At 38.3% G+C, this 19,612-nt stretch overlaps 1 protein-coding gene across 2 annotated transcripts in view; it reads left to right on the plus strand.

The window, feature by feature from the left end:
• NETO1 (neuropilin and tolloid like 1) overlaps positions 1-19,612 on the plus strand; it is a 154,536-nt gene that overhangs the window by 104,936 nt on the left and 29,988 nt on the right. For both annotated transcript variants that reach the window (XM_004387305.2, XM_004387306.1), the window contains exon 7: positions 6,573-6,801. In XM_004387305.2, the coding sequence (XP_004387362.1) occupies positions 6,573-6,801 (229 nt within the window). The remainder of the gene's footprint in view (positions 1-6,572; positions 6,802-19,612) is intronic.

A 19,612-nucleotide genomic window follows, 5' to 3' on the forward strand; every position in this document is an offset into this window, starting at 1 on the left:
AGCGGTGAGATTGTTATGTGTGGAGCTAAGATGGATATGGGAGAGAGGAGAGAGGAATAGGAGCCAAAAACATGCAAGCAAACAAAACAGAAGCTAGGGGAGCTTGCTGTTGGAGTGGAGAGATGAGAGACTATGAAATGGAGAAAAACAGAAAGGGGAAGAGGAAGAAAAGAATGAATAAATAAAAATCGGAAAAGTTAAAGAACCACAAAGTTTCCAGGGTTCCCACTGGTGCAGCTATGAGGTTTGGGGAAGTCACTCTCGGGTGTTGAAGTACAGCCTGGCTAGAAGGCGTAGAGGTATGCAACACCAGGTATTCAGGGAACAGAAAGAGAAAGAAGATACAGAGACGAGAAACTGAGCAATGAAGAAAGACAAAAAGGGAAAAAGAGGGAAAAGAAAACAAAACAAATTAAAAAAACAAACAAACAAGAAAGGCCCCCCAAAAAACTGAAAAAAAATTAGCAGCGAAAAAAGAAATGCCCTCAGGGATCCCTCTGCACGTCTGTGCAAGCCTAGTGGAAAGTCTCCTTGCCACACAGCACTGCCTGGCCAGAAAGGTCTCCCAACTCAAGAAAAGGAAAAGGAAACAAACAAACAATTCAAAACAAACAGACAGACAAAAGCCCTGGGATCCCAACAGCATGGCAGCCCAGACCTGGCAGCAGCTCCACACTCGAATGGAGCTCCACAGCCCCTCAGAAAGAAGCAAAGATGGTGCACCCAGCCAAGTATTTGAGCGAAAGGAGGGGGAGGTGGCGAGAGGTAAGGAAGAAATCAAAAGGAGAAGAAAAAAAAGCAACACTAGCAGCCAACAAGTGGCACTCAGAGAGCCAGCTAGTGCAGGCTGGTGTTTCTCGGACAAGAGACTGTGTCCACGGGAAGCAGAGGGGGCCGAGTGTGGGTGAAGAAGCGTATATCACAAATTACTGGAGCTCTGCAGCCCCTCAGGAACAGCAAAGATGGCGCACGGAGCCAAGTATTTGAGCAAAAGGAAGGGGAGGTGGTGAGCGGTAAGGAAGAATTCAAAAGAAGCGGAAAAAAGCAACACCAGCAGCCAACAAATGGTACTCAGAGAGCCGGCCCGTTCAGGTGTGTGGAATCCAAGCAGCTGGTGTTTCCCGGTCAAGAGACTGTGGCCTCGGGAAGCAGAGGAGGCCGAGCTGGGGTGAAGACGGGTGGGCGGTGGGAAAGCGTATATTGCAAATTACCGGTTGTTTTGTCTCCCGCTGGACGCTTCCTGAGGCTGCTTTCTTGTACCCCATTTGCTGGTCTCCAATTGGCATCCAAGATGGCAGATCTGTGCTGTGTTAGCTGGTAGGGGACCTCTGCATGAATCTCTCCTCGCTGTCCGGTCTCTGTCAGTTTTCTCACTCCATTTGGTGCTTGGCTGAGTTCTTTATCTCTTCGTTTGATGTTTTAGGGTTTCAGGATTGTTGTATTCTCTGTTCAGCTTAGTTTTTCGTATCTTTGCTGTGGAGGGACAGCATGGTGCTTCTGCCTAGAGCGCCATTTTGCCAGAACCCCCCTCTAGAATTTATTATTTTGTGTTTTTGGGATTAATGCTAGCCTTGTTGGGGTGAGATGGTATCTCACTGTAGTTTTGATTTGCATTTATCTGATGGCTAATGATTCTGAGCATTTCCTCATGTGTTATCCACCTGAATGTCTTCTTTGGTGAAGTGTTTCTTCATATCCTTTGCCCATTTTTTTAATTGGGTTACTGGTCTTTTTGTTGTTGAGTTGTTGCAATATCTTAGATTTTAGAGATTAGACCCTTTCCGGTTAGGTCATAGCTAAAAGTTTTTCCCCAGTCTGTAGGTTGTCTTTTAACTCTTTTGGTGAAGTCTTTTTTTTATTTTTATTTTTTTTTTGTACTTCAGATGAAGGTTTACAGAACAAACTAGCTTCTCATTGAACAGTTAGTACACATATTGTTTTATGACATTGGTTAACAACTCCATGACATGTCAACAGTCTCCCTTATCGATGTTGGGTTCTCTATTACCAACTTTCCTGTCCTCTCCTACCTTCTAGTCCTTGCCCCTGGGCTGATGTGCTGTGTTAGTCTCGATTTGTTTTATGGGCCTGTCTAATCTTTGGCTGAAGGTTGAACCTCGAGAGTGACTTCATTAGTGAGTTTAAAGGTTGTCCAGGGGCCACATTCTCAGGGATTCTCCAGTCTCTGTCAGGCCAGTAAGTCTGGTCTTTTTTTGTGAGTTAGAATTTTGTTCTACGTTTTTCTCCAGCTCCGTCTAGGACCCTCTATTGTGATTCCTGTCAGAACAGTCAGTAGTGGTAGCCCAGTCACCATCTTGTTGTACTGGACTCAGTCTGTTGGAGGCTGTGGTAGTTGTGGTCCATTAGTCGTTTGTACTAATCTTTCCCTTGTATCATTAGTTTTCTTCATTTTCCCTTGTTCCCGAAGGGGTGAGACCAGTGGAGTATCTTATATGGCTGATAACAGGCTTTTAAGACTCCAGACTCTACTCACCAAGGAAGAATGTAGAACATTTTCTTTATAAACTATGTTATGCCAGTTGAGCTAGATGTTCCCCGAGACCATGGTCCCCACAGCCCTCAGCCTTGCATTTCAGTCCTTCAGGGAGTTTGGATTTGTCTATGGAGCTTCCATGACCTTGCCTTGTACAAGTTGTGCTGGCTTCTCCAGAATTTTTGGTGAAATCTTTTGATGAGCATGAATTTTTGATTTTTAGGAGCTCCCAGTTGTCTAATTTCTCTTCTGGTGTTTGTGCATTGTTAGTTATAGTTTGTATTCTGTTACGCCATGTATTTGGGCTCCTAGCATTGTCTCTATTTTTTCTTCCATGATCTTTATCGTTTTAGATTTTATATTTAAATCTTTGATCCATTTTGAGTTAGTTTTTGTACATGATGTAAGGTATGGGTTTTGTTTCATTTTTTTGCAGATGGATATCCAGTTATGCCAGCACCGTTTGTTAAAGAGACTATCTTTTCCCCATTTAACGGACTTTGGGCCTTTGTCAGTCATCAGCTGCTCAGAGGTGGATGAATTTACATCTGGATTCTCAATTCTGTACCATTTGTCTTGAATTCATATTTTTTTATGTTGGTGTTGTTGCTAGTAGTTGCTGTTGAGTCAATTCTGACTCAGAGGGACCGTATAGAACAGAGTAGAACTGCCCCATAGGATTTCCAAGACTGTAATCCTTATGGAAGCAAACTGCCCTATCTTTTTCGAGCAGAGCTGAGCGACTGGTGGGTTCGAATTGCCAACCCTTGGGTTAGCAGCTAAATGCTTAACCACTGTGCCATCAGGGCTCCTTTTTGTGCCTCTGAGGGACTTCTATATTGTGCTTTCAATTTGTTTCTTTTGTGTCAGGAGGGGGCGATGTGGAATTGTGAGAAGATCCTTGTAGTTGGCATTAGGGATTTGAATCCCTTTTCAGACTCCTTAACGTGGTTGCTTTATTTTCTTCGAGCACGTTGTCTCCTTTGCTCTAGCTTCTTATTGTAGGTCATCTGAAAGGCCTTTTATTTTCTTTTTTTCTTTTTTTTTACAAAAGCATGTAGATATGAAAAGGCAAAGGAGTTAGTAAAAATGTAGAAGGTTTAACATTTTCAGATATGTCTTCGTAAAGTGGACATTTTTTAGTTATCTGAATAATTTCAGAAATATCAGATTTTGTCGGGAAAACTAGATCACAGATTGACTACGTGAGTAACATCTGAGCTTTTCATGGACTAAAATAAAGCGATAATCTGGACATGAAAAAATGCAGGTTTTCTTAGGGCATAGATTTCCTAAGGCTGTAGCAATCAATGGTGGTGAATTTAAAGTATGCATCAAAGTTTTAGAAATTTTAGAATAGCTTCCAGCTGTAGTGTTACAGATTGCCTATGTACATGAAAACTTTTTATCACACAAAGCATAATAAAACTTAAGTGCTTTCCATTGTTTTTCATTTGGTTAATTTCCCCACGTTTTTCTGATTTTATCCTTCCTCCTCAAAGTTATATGAGAATTTCCTCACTTGGGAATTCTTGTTTTATTTTCACTCGCTGCATCTTACAAGTGTATAACATACTGTCTTATGCTTTTATGTCACTGTTAAAATCTCTATCACAGATACCTTGTTTTGAGAAATATTGCGTATAATTTCTTCCTGTAGATAATAAAATTTAAATTATTATATGTAATTATTATGTTTTTAGTACTTAAAATAATGTCTGTTTATAAAACCAGTTGCTGTTGAGTCAACTCATGGTGACCTCAGATGTGTCAGAGTAGAACTGTGCCCCACAGGGTTTTCAGTGGCTGATTTTTCAGAAGTAGATCACCAGGCCTTTCCTCCAAGGCACTTCTGGGTGGAGTCAAACCGTCAACCTTTCGTTTAGCAGCCGAGTTCATTAACTGTTTGTACCACCCGGGGACTCTTGTCTGGCACATATGTATCTAACAAAAATTTGATAAATGCTGAACAAAAGAAGTCATAAAGAACATTTTCATTTAGTTATTCACAGATACATCCTTTCACAAACTTCTCTGGATTGCATTCTGTGTGTAAAACACCACTGAATCTTAGAATACAAAAATGCACATCACTGCCCTAGCTTTTTGGAAACACAGCATTTAGTACAAGGGATATGTAACCTGCAACCAAAGCTTAAAATGTTTGAGATGATATGTTAGCACAGAGGGTGTAGAAAATAATTCTGCTATGGTTGGGATGGAGGACCAGTGAGAATTGTTCACTGAATGTGTCACAATTGAATTAAACCTTGAATAATCAGAAGGAAGTTACTAGAAAGAAAATGGAGGGTGGTTGTTCCATGTAGAACTAAAGCCATATGCAAAAAAGTATGGCATTTTGAATAAATGTGTAAGGCTGAGAGATAAGAAGAGGGGAAATTTTTCAGCTGAAGGTTTTAAAATTTTTATTACAACTACTTGGAAGCCAGTTAAAAATTTAAGCTAAAGGAGTGTGATCATTAGGCTTGTTTCTAAGACATACAGCTTTGTCTGTGCTGGGCTGTAGGCAGGGACTGGAGATTTAGGACATTAGAAACACCCAGTCCAATCCAGTTGGGAGACTGTTGAAACATCATAGAAGTGCGAGTGGAGATGAAAAACAACTATTTGGAAGAAAAATAATGACAAAAATTGATACCCAATTCAATAAGAATATTTAGGGCAAGAGAGAAGGCTTTTTAAATTGAAATAGTAAAATTTAAATTTTAGGGCAGATGCAGTATCTGGGTAAAATTTTTCTTAAGCGAGTCAGAGTTTATGAAATAAATAAGGAAGTTGCTTGTAGAGTGATGAAGAAAGATGACTTTAAAAACGAATGCCTGTTTTACAAAAAAAAAAACTGAGTAAAAGTGAAAATAGCACATAGACATTTAGAGTAAAAAAAAAAAAAAGGCACTTAGGAGATATATGTATGACAAGTGCTCTCTTTATTTCAGAACCTTTCTGGATACCCTCTCATAGAACATGTCTTTTTTTTTTTTTTTTTTTTTTAGTTCATATCACCGCTCACAGTTTGACATTATGTCTTCGTGTCATGATTTAACTGACACTTATTTTCAGCACTGGCCCTCATTCCCTTTGATTCTCCATTGTATCACTGGTACCTGGGACAAAGTAAGAAACCTTAGATATCGCTGAATGGATGGATGAGTGGACATGCGGCTCTTTTACAGACTTATCTTTTGTTTGAATCAGTTGCATGTAGCTTTGAAAGTACATTGGTACAAAGTCAAATAATGTCTGTTGATTATAAAACAATATGTCTGAATTAGTGTCATATCTTGGAAGGATTACGGAGTAGGGAGTTAGAGGGACTTGAGGTGTGATTTCCTATTTATACCATTTTTCTGAGTCTGAGTATCCTCATCTGCATATGACAATAAAATGAGCTACTTTATGGAGTTGTTAGTAGTATTAAAAAATAACATAGAAAGTAAGTTGCACTGTACCTTGTAGTCATTAAATGTTAATTTAATTTTCTTTTTATGGACTTACCTCAATAACATGACACTGTGCTATGGGGAGAATGGTCTTTGACTTTCTCTGCTCTTATTTTAATACATTTGACCTCAAAATGTGAAATAAGGGACCAAACAGAAACTACAGACTGCCCGCTGGATGCCATTTTTGTTTTTCTTTTGCATTAATACAAATTATTTATTTCCACACACTTTTGGAAGTAAATGGAAGTCATGGAAACTTACAGGAATGTGTCAGAAATACATAACACATGTGTGCTGATCAAAAGTTTTAAAAGTGGATATGTTTGCAAAACGAATAACTGACTCCAAATAAGAGAAGACATAAGGATAGTATGGGAAATGATACACTGAAATAAAGAAAGGTTAATAACATTAGGGGAAAAAAAAAGTTAAGCCTAAGTTTTTCCATGCTTGTATGTGATTACACCCTGCTGTCCACCCAGGAAAAAATTAATGAGGCTGATTGCAATCAAGACTGCCTTCTGAGCCCTAAAAAGAAAAAGAAGTACAGTACTTACTGCCATGTTCACATTTTGATTTGGGGAAATCGTTTTACCTTTGTTGTTGTCTTGCAGATCTACTTACGCTTCTTGGACTATGAGATGCAGAACTCAAATGAATGCAAAAGGAACTTTGTGGCTGTGTACGACGGCAGCAGCTCCGTGGAGGACTTGAAAGCCAAGTTCTGCAGTACGGTGGCCAACGACGTGATGCTACGCACCGGTCTTGGGGTGATCCGCATGTGGGCAGATGAAGGCAGTCGAAACAGCCGCTTTCAAATGCTCTTCACGTCCTTTCAAGAACGTAAGACTCTCTGTACTTGCCCCTTTGTCCTTTAAGTATATCCTAGGATGCAAGTCTCATGAGCTCTGAATCATGTTTTCTTCATGCAGTTCGAGCACGGCAGGTATTGAAATCACTGCAATTCCTTTCCTTCCCCTTTGATCCAGTGACAGAAAAGAATTCATATGACATTTTGATCACTTATTTCAGCATATACATCGTGGCCTTGCTTATCACAGTCTGCACGGTGCAACTGGGAAATGATGCGTTCTGTTTGTCTTTGGTTTAGTTCTTACGAAGCTTATGGAACTGATGCAGCAGCTTCTGATGAAGTTTGAGTTTAAATCTTAAAAACCTGCATAAACATATTTGGTAGGTTCTTTTTAGTAAGCTTCTCTTGCAGTTCCCCTTACATCAAATAGGACTATGGCTACAGTTTCCATTAAAATAAGAGAGAATTGCTTGGGAAGACGTTCAGTAGGAAAAGTTTCGGAAAATATCTAAAATGGAAAAATGGATGAGACTCAGAGTTATGTGCAAAGCCTTTCAATTTTAATAATTTGTGTTCTAACAAATAATGAGTCATATTAATAGATATATTTGGAATGTTCTTTAGAAACCCAGAGTATTTCATGTTTTCCATATTTATGCCAGTAAGAATCCTGAGATGTTCAGTTTTAAGGAATCAACACTTCATGTTTTATAACTATACATTTACTTTTGTTTAAATAAAGTCACAATATAAGTTTTTTGAAATTTCAGATTTATTTTATTGTCAGTAGCAGTGCAGACAATACATTTTTTAAAAATTAATAAATAGTTCATATGTTAAATCAGTTCTTTCACATAATGAGTGTTTTAAAGCCATAAATGTCTCTCATTACCCAGTTGGAGAATTCTAGGGCACTGAGTACCACTCAGTCTGTTGAAATCTTGACACTATCGTCCGGCGTTTTAAATATCTCTCCCAGCTTCGTGTCAGACTTGAATGGCGTGTTGCTATCTATGCCTTCATTTCAGTAGTTGTTTGAAAGGTTAGAGGTAGTACATCTTTACTTCAGCAAGGCATTTGGCAAAAAAAAAAGATCTTGTCATTTTCTTGAGTGAAGAAATTCACACTACACGATAGCATGTTTGGTGTTTTCTTTGCTGATTTAACTATTACTCAATGAATTATATCTTTGGTGAAGGGTTACAGGGCTCTGTACTTTATTCAATATTATTATCAGGCTTGGATATTAATATGTTGAGAGTGCCTGTGTAATTTAAAGATGGTCTGTAAATTCAGTTGGGGTCTCTAAATTCAAGTGGGTCATGCTTTGGCTCTTGTAGTTTAAATAATATAAATATGCAAGGGCTGGTCAATATGAAAGATGATATAATAAATATTTTAAAATATCACAAAAATCTGCATTTTTAAACCAGAACTACGCCATAACATATAATGGGTTAAATGCAAAAAATATATAGTCTTATTGTTGTTGTTATTGGTAGGTACCCTCAAGTCTGTTCCAACTCATAGCAACGCTACCTACAACAGAACTAAACACTGCCCAGTCCCTCCCACACCATCCTCACAATCTTTGCTATATTTGAGCCCATTATTGTAGCCACTGTGTCAGTCCATCTTGTTGAGCTTCTTCCTTTTTTGTAATGAACATCTACCAAGCATGATGTCCTTTTCCAGTGACTGGTCCCTTCTGATAACACGTCCAAAGTAAATGAGACGAAATGTGGCCATCCTCGATTCTAAGGAGCATTTTGGCTTTACTTCGAAGACAGATTTGTTGGTTCTTCTGGCAGTCCTCGGTATGTTCAGTATTCTTTGCCAACGCCATAATTCAGAGGCATCAATTCTTCAGTCTTCCTTATTCATTGCCCAGCTTTTGCATGTATACGAGGCGATTGAAAATACCATGGCTTAGGTCAGGTGCACCTGAGTCCTCAAAGTAACATCTTTGATTTTTAATGCTTTAAAGAGGTCTTTTGCAGCAGATTTACCAAATGCAATACATTGTTTAATTTCTTCACTGCTGCTTCCGTGGGCATTGATTATACATCCAAGTAAAATTAAATCCTTGACAACTTCAATATTTTTTCCATTTATCACTATATTGCTTATTGGTCCAGTTGTGAGGATTTTTATTTTCTTATGTTGGGGTATAATCTGTACTGAAGGCTCTAGTCTGTGATCTTCAACAGTAAATGCTTCAAGTCCTCTTCGCTTTCAGCAAGGTTGCATCATTTGCATATCACAAGTTGTTAATGAGTCTTCCTCCAAACCTAATGCCACATTCTTCTTCATATAGTTCAGCTTCTCAGATTATTTTCTCAGTATACAGGTTGAAGAAGTATGGTGAAAGGATACAATCCTGACGCATACATTTCCTGATTTTAAACAATGCAGTATTCCCTTGTTCTATTCAAATGACTGCCTCTTGGTCAATGTACATGTTCCACATGAGCACAATTAAGTGTCCTGGAATTCCCATTCTTTGCCATATTATCCATAACTTGTTATGATCCACACAGTCAAATGCCTTTGCATAGTCAGTAAAACACAGGTAAAGATCTTTCTGGTATTCAGTACTTCAGCGAAAATCTATCTGACATCAGCAACGATAGCTCTTGTTCCACATCCTCTTCTGAATCTGGCTTGAATTTCTGGCAGTTCCCTCTTGATGTACTGCTACAACTGCTTTTAAATTATCTTCAGCAAAATTTTACTTGCTTATGATATTAATGATATTGTTTGATAATTTCCACATTCCAATGGATCTCCTTTGTTTGGAATGGGCACAAATATGCATCTCTTCCAGTTGTTTGACCAGCTAGCTGTCTTTCAAATTTCTTAGCATAGATGGATGAGTACTTCCAGAACTGCATCCATTTGTTGAAACATCTCAATTGGTATTCTGTCAATTCCTGGAGACTTGTTTTTTGCCAATGCTTTCAGTGTAGCTTGGACGTTTTTCTTCAGTACCATCAATTCTTGATCGTAGGCTACCTCCTGAAATTGTTGAATGTCGCCAAATTCTTTTTGGTACAGTGACTCTCTATTCCTTCCAACTTCTTTAGATGCTTCCTCTCTCATTCGATATTTTGCCTATAGAATCCTTCAGTATTGCAACTCAAGCTTTGAATTTGTTCTTCAGTTCTTTCAGCTTGAGAAATGCTGAGCATGTTCTTCCCTTTTGGTGTTCTAACTCTAGGCCTTTGCACATTTCATTGCAGTACTTTATCTTCTTGAGCTGCCCTTTGAGATCTTCTGTTTGGCTCTTTTACTTCATCATTTCCTCCATGCACTTTAGCTACTCGACGTTCAAGAGCAAGTTTCAGAGTCTCTTCGGACATCCATTTTGTTTTTTTCTTTCGTTCCTATTTTTTTAATGACCTTTTGCTTTCTTCATTTATAGTGTCCTTGATGTCATCCCACCACTCATCTGGTCTTTGGTCATTAGTGTTCAATGCATCAAATGTATTCTTAAGATGGTCTCTAAATTCAGGTGGGATATACGTAAGTTCATACTCAACTCTCATGAACCTCTTGTAATTTTCTTCAGCTTCAGCTTGAACTTACATATGAGCAATTGATAGTCTGTTCCACAGTTGGCCCTGGCCTTGTTCTGACTGATGATATTGAGCTTATCCATCATCTCTTCCCACAGATGTAGTTCATTTGATTCCTGTGTATTCCATGTGGTAAGGTCCATGTGTATTGTTGCCATTTATGTTGTTAAAAAAAGGGTATTTGCAATGAATAAGTCATGGTCTTGCAAAATTCTATCACGTGATCTCTGACTTCATTTCTAGCACCAAGGCCATATTTTCCAACTAATAATCCCTCCTTGTCTCCAGCTTTCACACTGAAACTTTTACATTTCAAAAATCAACTAAAATTAATAGTATATAAGAATCCTGACACCTGGGAATTCTTAAGATTTTATTTTATTCAAACTCAGTGTGAGCCAATAATTTTGTTATCATGGCAAAACTATTTTTGAGCAGTTGTATTAAGGAAAGTGCAGAAAACACCTTAAAGGAAAAAAATGTTACTCTGATGGGAAGCTGTACTGGTCAAAATGCAAATGACTTAGTCTCTTCTCTTCTGGGTATTATTAATAAGGAGAAGGGTAAATAATTGGAAGAGGCTAACCAGTATGCAGAAGCATCTGTAATCATGAGAAAAGGGAAAAGAAGACAAGATATTTATCTTAGAGATAATTGTTTTTGTTCAAAATGTGATAAGTACCTTAGATTAAGCTGGGTGGTATAGGATTAATGTCTGGAAGATAAGATAAATGCTTGAAAATTACAAGGGAACATTTGAGTGCAATTTAGGGAAAAAATGGCTAGCTCATAGGAGCCGTAATTTAAAAAATGGAATGGATGATTATAGAGGATATAAACTCTGGATAATGAGGTGATTCACTTTGACAATGAGTTATCATCTGGCATGAATATGGTTTAGGGAAAACATCTATGTTGGATAAGGGATAGAATGGATAACCTCTGAGGTCTTCTTCAATTCTAAGTTAAGTTCTGTGAGTCCTTAGAAATTAGTATATTACAAGAAATGCTGCATAATGTCATACTGTGCATATATCATTAGAAATATATCTATTCCTAATATGACTGTTTGAGTTAAAAGATAGTTTCCAGTCATCTGACTAAATGATCTTTGGGAGCCATTAAAGTGGGTGAACTTTTAAGTGTGTAGTCCAGAAGAAACAGGTTATACTTCCCGTGTTGGAAAAAAGAGAAACTTACCTTCATGTTCCTGCCCAGTGGATGATCTATCACTGGCATTTGAGTGATGTGTGGTACAATGATATTTGTGGTGATTGCTTAAACTCATAAATTTACAATAAGCTTTGGCTGAAACAAATTTATCCTTTGTGCCATGTTGCCTGTATAGTTTTGACGTGATGTTTTTTCTGCATTGGCTAAGAAATGCGCAGGATTCTACTGTTAGGAACCTAAGATCTAAGACATTCTCTGATGAAGTATATGGGTGTTGACTAAGTCTTTGTGCATTGAAATCGAGGTGTTCCTGACAAAAGATGAAATATTCAAAACAGCAAGAAGTGGACTTCAACAAATTCTACTACCAAGAAATGGGTGGTTCACAATCATTTTCAGGGTCCTCAAGAAGAAAACAAGGAAACTGTATTTATCTGATAGATTAGAGGGGGTTTCAAGTTCCTCAGATGATATTGTCTTATTAAATATTGGCAGCTTAGAGAGATTGCGCATTGCTTTGTTATTGCTGATAGGCATACAAACGAGCAATATGTGTATATGGAGTAAAAATGAGAGAAGTGGTCAGTTTTGTCTTACTCAGATAATAAGAAACCATCTTGATATCTTCCTTGGCTCCACCATATTTATCAAATAGTATCCCCAGTGAAGAGTTGGGAAGTGCTTAGAAGGTATTTAATAGTAATCTGGTATCTGTCAAAATGTTTTTGTCTTAGGATCATAGGATATTTTGGGAGAATGAGAGACAGTTTAGAGACCGTCTATTTCTCATATTTTATTAACTCAAACAGAAAAAAACATGGCCCAGGGAAGTTAAAGACTTTCGCTTCACACCCTCAAGCTCACACTTAATGACCCATTGACAGAACTGAGGAAAGAACTTAAGTCCTGACTCCAGAACTTACACATTCTGTTCTGTATAGCTTTGCCTCTTTTGAGGGAATAGACAAAAGCTCCTTTTTCTTAAAGATGATGATGATGATGATGTTGATGATGATGAAAAGAGATTAACCCTTATGCATTGATCATATATGTCGACATTGTTTTAAGTGCTCTACAAACTGAATTTGATTATTCATCTTCATCTATGGCATATTATGCCTACATATTATTACGTGCTATAATCATATAGTGTGCTATGTTCACATGACCACAAGTATAAGACTAAAGTAACATTATCACAAGAGACTTCTATTCTGGAACATAGTAATATCTGGGGACTAGTAGACGCAAACACAGATATCTTTGTGTCTTAATTTCTTGGGCCTGCCATAACAATAACCAAAAAGTGGATGGCTTTGAAGAACAGAAATGTATTTTCTCACGGTTCTGGAGGCTAGCAGTCAAAATCAGACTCTTGGCCATTCCTTCTGGGGGCTTTGAGAGAGCAACTGTTCCATGGCTACCTCCTAGATAGTCAGCAGTCCTTGGCTTTCTTTTGTTGCTTAAAGATGCATCTAGCTCCCTTGTCACATGGCATTTGTCTGCTTGTGTGTGTGACTCTGTGTCTGTTCTCCCCTTTTATAAGAAACCACTCAGAGGGGATTAGAACTAGGACCCGCCCTACTCTGGTATGACCTTGTTTAAGTGATGATGAAAGAAAATCCCTATTTCTTAACAAGGTCACATTCGCAGGTACAGAGTTTAAGACTTTAACATATCTTTTAGGGGGATACAATTTAATCCATGATAACTTGCAGGTCATATTTTTACATTTTTATCTGAATGAATTAAAGAAGAGGGAAATAATGAAAGTATGAAGGAGGTTTAAAATTCTTATTATGAAGGTCATCAGATTTTTAGGTTTCACAAGAGTATTAGAAGCATTTTATAAATCCTGAATTAAATGCCAATATTTCCAACCAAAAAAAGCTCTAATGTTAGTAATGGGGAAATCATAAGAGCACTGAAAAAGAGAAGTGTTGACCCACACCTGAGGCCTTAGAAATGCTTCCTGCCTAGGTTGCTCCCATAAATATATGGCTGCCTCTGCTAACTTACTAACATTTCATCTTCACCTTTTCTCAGTTCCACTAGAGATTGCTGCCCTGATTAATGATATCACACTGCTGTTGGCTGCTGCCCTCAGAGTTTACTTCGTAACAACAGTATCCCTACCTTATCCTACAGAACATTTAAATCTCAGGACAGCCCCAAACACTCATATTATCACCAAAGGGACACTCTCTTACTTTATTAGGTCATAACCTTTTTAATATTCTCAGTGGCACTTTGAATTTGAATTACTCAAAATACTTAGTCCAGTATGAAACGCCTTATCCATTGGAGTATAGCACATATATGAGTCACCAAAAGAGAGGAAAAAAACTAAGTTTTTTGATTTGGCTTGTATTCTCTTACATTTAAATATATCCTGAGACTAATCGTAAAACATATTTACCATCGTAATTTGCTTTCTTAAATCACAAAGCAACGTATATCAGTGAGAATTGGCTTGGAAACATACTACTTGTGGATAAAGAAGAAATCCAATTGAAGATAAATAGGCAATACATCGGATAATTCTTATATAGATTATTGAAAGTGTGCTGTATTTTATAATGAGTGACTCTGTTTAAGTGCTCGCAATGGTTAAGTGCTTGGCTGCTAACTGAAAGGTTGGTGGTTCGAGCCCACCAGCAGCTCCACAGGAGAAAGACCTGGCAATCTGCTCCCATAAAGATTACAGCCTAGGAACCCTATGGGACATTTCTACTCTGTCACATAGGTGGTTATGAGTTGGAATCGACTTGATGGCAATGGCACACTTCAACAGCATAAGCATACAGTATTGCCCATTTACATCACTTCCTATAAAGCTATTGATTATTTGAACTGTTCTTACTACAATAGAAAATAAAGAACTGAAAGAAAGTAGTTTCCTATACTAGGTATTAAGCAGTTTGGAAATACAGAATTTGGAAATACCAATGCTTGAACAAAAGCTGTATCTCTGAATAATATTAAACTCTGTGTCATCTGGTATTCTACTAACCCTTCAGTAATTAACCAGTAGTTTGACACACTTAACGATAAAAAGTATTGATTATAATGACTCTGATATGTTCTAATGAGTCATCTACATTTTTTTAAAAAAGTGAGTACAGTTAGTATAATTTTCATTTTGAATATGTCTATTATATAGGAACATTTATAACAATTGCAACTGATCTCTAATATGAAAAATAATGAAGAATTTACTGAAATATGCTTGCTCAGATTGAGTCGTCTGCCAAATTTTCTGAGAAGTCTGGTTTGCTGTTTGAAATGGGAATTTGCAGTGACAGGAAAACGACGAGTAGACAGTGATCCTTTGTGCTGGCCTAGGAAGCTCTGCCTTCAGCTGCTCTTCTGTTCTTACAGCTTTTACACAATGCTATCTTAATCACTTAACACCTAATTAATGAGTAACATCTTTCTGCGCAGACCTGCAAGTAAAAGGGAAATGAAAGCTAACTTTCTACTTTCTGGTTATGGGAAAACTGTTTACAGTAATTTTCTACAATGAGATAATGTGTCTAGTTATACATTAATTTTTGAAAAAAGAATATGAAGCCTAAGCTGTAGATTTATTTATGGTAAATAAATGAATATACATGCTCTCATAGTTAAATTCAAAGAAGAATTGAGTTGAAGTATTCTGCAGAAGGTAGAATTCTGAGATGAGTCAGAAGATTTCTGCTTCCTGGTGTAGAAACTTCATATAACCCCCTGCCTGAAACAAGGCAGATCCAGTGAATATATTGGCATATCATTCTGTTGTAATGTTGCATTATATGCCCAAGATTACTTTGTGGGTGCCAGTAATGACCTTGAGTTAATCAAAAGGGAGACTATCTTGGGTGGGCCTGACCTAATCAGGTGAGTTTTCTGTAAGGTGAAGTATCAGTCAGAGACACAGCTGCCCTGGAGGAGGAAAGGAAACAGCAATGTTGTAAACTGCTTACCCCCTAGAGGAGTAGCCTCTAGAAGTTGAGAGAAGTTCCTGGCCAGTGGCTAGTAAGAAAATGGGAAACCTCCTTCATACCACTGAATTCTGGCAACAATCAGAGTATGCTGGAAAGAGGATCTTGAAACCAGGTGAATACCACAGCTACTGCCAACACTTTGTTTGCACTCTTGTGAGACTCTGAGCAGAGTCTAGTTCCCGGACTTCTGACCTACAAAAAGTGTGAGATAGTAAAATAGGTGTTATTTTAAGGTACTGAGTTTGTAGTCATTGGTTACACAGCCATAGAAAACTAATACAGATTTTAGTACCTGAAAGTGAGGTCCTGCTATAGCAAAGACCTAAAATGGGGAGCCGCTTTGGGATTGGGCAGTGGGCAGAGGTTGGAGGAATTTTGACAAGCACAATAGAAAGAGTCTAAATTGTTTTGAACAGACGGTAGAAATCTGGGCTTGGAGCGCTGCCGGTTAGGGTTCAGAAGGAAGCAGGGAACATGCTGTTAGAAACTGAGGGAGTGGGCTTCTTCTTTTGTAGTGGCAGAAAGCTTAGCAAAATTCTGTCCTGCCTGCACGTGGCCGGCGGAACTCCCAAGAGACAAGCGTGGCTATATCGCTAAGGAGATTACTGAGAAAAGTTTTGAAGGTGTGGTCTGGTTTCTTCTTGCTGCTTATAGTAAAACAAGATCTCTGGTGGCTCAGTGGTTAAGAGCTTGGCTGCTAACCAAAAGGTCGGCAGTTCGAATCCACCAGCTTCTGCTTGGAAATCCTATGGGGTTCTGCTCTGCCCTATAGGGTCACTATGAGTCGGAATAAACTTGAGGGCAACAGGTTTTGTTTCTTCAGGTTTATAGTAAAATGAGACCAGAGAGAGAGGGAAGAACTGTTAAACACAGAAAAGTTAAGACTGTATGAGTTTGAAAATTCTCAGCTTCTCCAGATGGCAAAAGATGCTAAAAGTCAGAAATGACTGCCAGAAATGTGGTATAGAAAAATAGTTGAGTATGTAATGCTGTGACCTTTTACTAAAGCCTCAGAAACATAAAAAAGAGTATTCTGTAACAAAAAGACCCTTCCAGGAGATTAAAGTTGTACCTTACAGATCTTTAAATTAAACTAGAGGAGTCTAGGAGGATTAAGGGCACTTAAGGGCGGCCATCTCAGCAGGAGCCAAGGATAGAAAAAGGATTATCCCGCCAAAAACATTTATGGGTGCAGCTTTTTCTAAAACCCGATACCAAACCCACTGCTGTTGAGTCGATTCCGACTCATAGTGACCCGATAGGACAGAGTAGAACTGCCGCATAGGGTTTCTGAAGCTGTAAATCTTTATGGAAGTGGTGGAGCAGCTGGTGGGTTCAAACTGCTGACCTTTTTGGTTAGCAGCCGAGTACTTTAACTACTGCACCACCAGGGCTCCAGCTTTTGTCTGGTGGAGAAAAATCCAGTGAAACCCAAGCGAGGCCCACAAGGTTCTTGAGAAAGTTATTTTGACAGAAGCACTGCCACCTTGGACTGCAAGTGACAGAGTACAAAATGAAAAGAAGATGTTGGAAAACCCCAAAATTCTAATGGCAGGAAGCAATCCGAGAGAAGTATTCAATGTCTAACGTATGCTACCTTTCATGAAGAAAACAAATTAATTTAAAAAAAACAAAGACAATTTGACCTGGAGGACAGAGGAGCCCTGAGTCAAAGGTTGAAGACCACAGAGAATTATTTCCAGAACTTGAAACATAAGTGAGAAAAATCCAACATTTATCCTGCTGAATTTCAAAACTATTATGGACAAGTACCCCCTTTTTATCTGCCATACTCCCCTTTTTTGAACTGGAATGTCTATAACTACTATTCCATGTCTGCCCCACCATTGTATGCTAGAATCTTGGGAGCAGATAATTTATCTCTTTAGTTACATGGGTCCACACATGGAGAGGTATTGTACCTCAGATACTGTACTTCAGACTTTTTTTGAAGGATTACACTTAGGAACCTCATCTGTACCAGATTTAGATGATTTAGATGGAGAAATTTAGGAGTTTGAGATGATAAGATTTACATAAAATTTTGGACGTTGAGTTGATGTATAATGGCATGATACTCTTGAGAATCTTGGTAAAGGGTGACTGTATCATGCATTTGAGAGGGAAGAACTGGGGGCCAGAGAGTGGACTATGATCGGCAGAATTCTGAGGTGACCCAAATATTCCTACCTCTTAGTGTACACGCCTTGAGTAAGCTCGTCACCTTGAGTGCAGGAAGAATCTGTGAATATTATGGGACATCACTGTATGACAAAAGGGCTTTTTTGCTGATGTAATTAAGGTCCCTAATCAGTTGGGAAACCCTGGTGGCATAGTGGTTAAGAGCTACGGCTGCTAACCAGGTGCTCCTTGGAAGCCCTGTGGGGCAGTTCTGTTCTGTTCTATACGGTCGCTATGAGTCGGAATCGACTCAACGGCAATGGGTTTGGTTTTTTTTGAGTTAATCAGTTGATTTTGAGTTAGTTAATTCAGAGGGAGATTATCCTGGGTGGCTCTATCCAAATTATATGAACCCCCCTTTTTAATCTATTTATTTTTATTGTTATATATATATATGTATGTATGTATATATAGTTATATATGTATATATATATTTGCCAATGCAACATTTTTATGTGTACAGTTCAGTACACTAATAACGTTCATGTTGTGCAGCCATAAACAGTATCTTTTGCCAAATTTTCCATCACCATTAACAGCTACTCACTGCTTACTAACCCTTTTAAAAAAGGTTTCCATTGTCAGGGACAGACCATGTCAGAGAGATGCTAAGCTGCAGCAAGTACTCCTACTGGCCTTGATGGAACACACCACCATGTTATAGAGAGGACCACATGGCAGAGAATTGCAGGCAAAGTAGGAGCCAAGAATGTCCCCCAGTTGGCAGCCATCGAGAAAGCAGGGACCTCAGTCCTGCAACCCAAAGGGACTGGATTCTTTCAGCACGCTGAATGAGCTTGGAAGAGGACTTCCTCCTAGATGAAGACACAACCCTGGCTAACTCCTTGATTTTAGCCTCATGATACCCTAAGGAGAGAATCCAACTGAGCCTTACCCTGACTTGGAACCTCCAGAAATGTGAGATAATAAATAGTATTGTTTTAAGCCACTAAGTCTGTGACCACGTCTTACTCAGCAGTAGAAAACTAATACCTAATCTTATTACAATGATATGGGATTTTTAATGCAGTGGATAATCCAAATACCAATTTTAATATATTACTACTTTTATTCCTAAATTCGATGTTTCAATAGAAGTAACAAGATAAAATTGTAAGGGAAAAAAATTGCCCCAACAGGAGTTTAACTCTAAAGACTGAGTTAACTGCTAATGTTTTATTAACCTAATTATTGGTAACTTCTCATTTTGAAACTTAATTGTATTCTTTAATTCATTCTCTTCTTCATTCAGTAAACATTTTAGCACACGGGCACTGATGGTACAAAGATGAATAAGATAGTTGTACCACTTAAGGCGCTACCACACCCATTCACATTAAATTCAAGCGTGTGAGTCACTTCCAGAAAACATTCATTTTTATCTAGTATTTTGTTCCACACTCCCACTACATACTTCCTCATGTACTTGAGTCAATTATCTCCTGAAACCTTTATTCTAAGAAGCCCAGTTCTCTTCTTGTAGTGTTTTTTTTTTTTTTAATCCAACATTTGTTTATTTATATCAGCTGAATCTTTGCTCTTCTGCCACCGTGATGGATCATTATTTCATTGTTTAATTTTATTTATCTTTTCCTGTTCTGGAACACTATGTGGCCTGCCACCTGCCTTGTGTTTACAGAGTTACCATTCCTCCATAGATATTGCAAGTTCCTAGTTTTATAATACATAAGTAGAATAGACTTATTGGTGGCTCAGTGGTTAAGAGCTTGGCTGCTAACCAAAAGGTCGGCAGTTCGAATCCACCAGCCACTCCTTGGAAACTCTGTCCTGTATGGTTGCTATGATTCGGAATTGACAGAACGGCAATGGGTAGAGAAAAAAAAAATCGTAGATGGTAATTTGATTGTTAATGTAAAAATGCACTGTGTTCAGTAATCCTCAGAAAATACACAACAAAAATA

Source organism: Trichechus manatus, unplaced genomic scaffold (genome assembly GCF_000243295.1).
Source record: "Trichechus manatus latirostris isolate Lorelei unplaced genomic scaffold, TriManLat1.0 scaffold00183, whole genome shotgun sequence".
Lineage (NCBI taxonomy): Eukaryota > Metazoa > Chordata > Mammalia > Sirenia > Trichechidae > Trichechus > Trichechus manatus.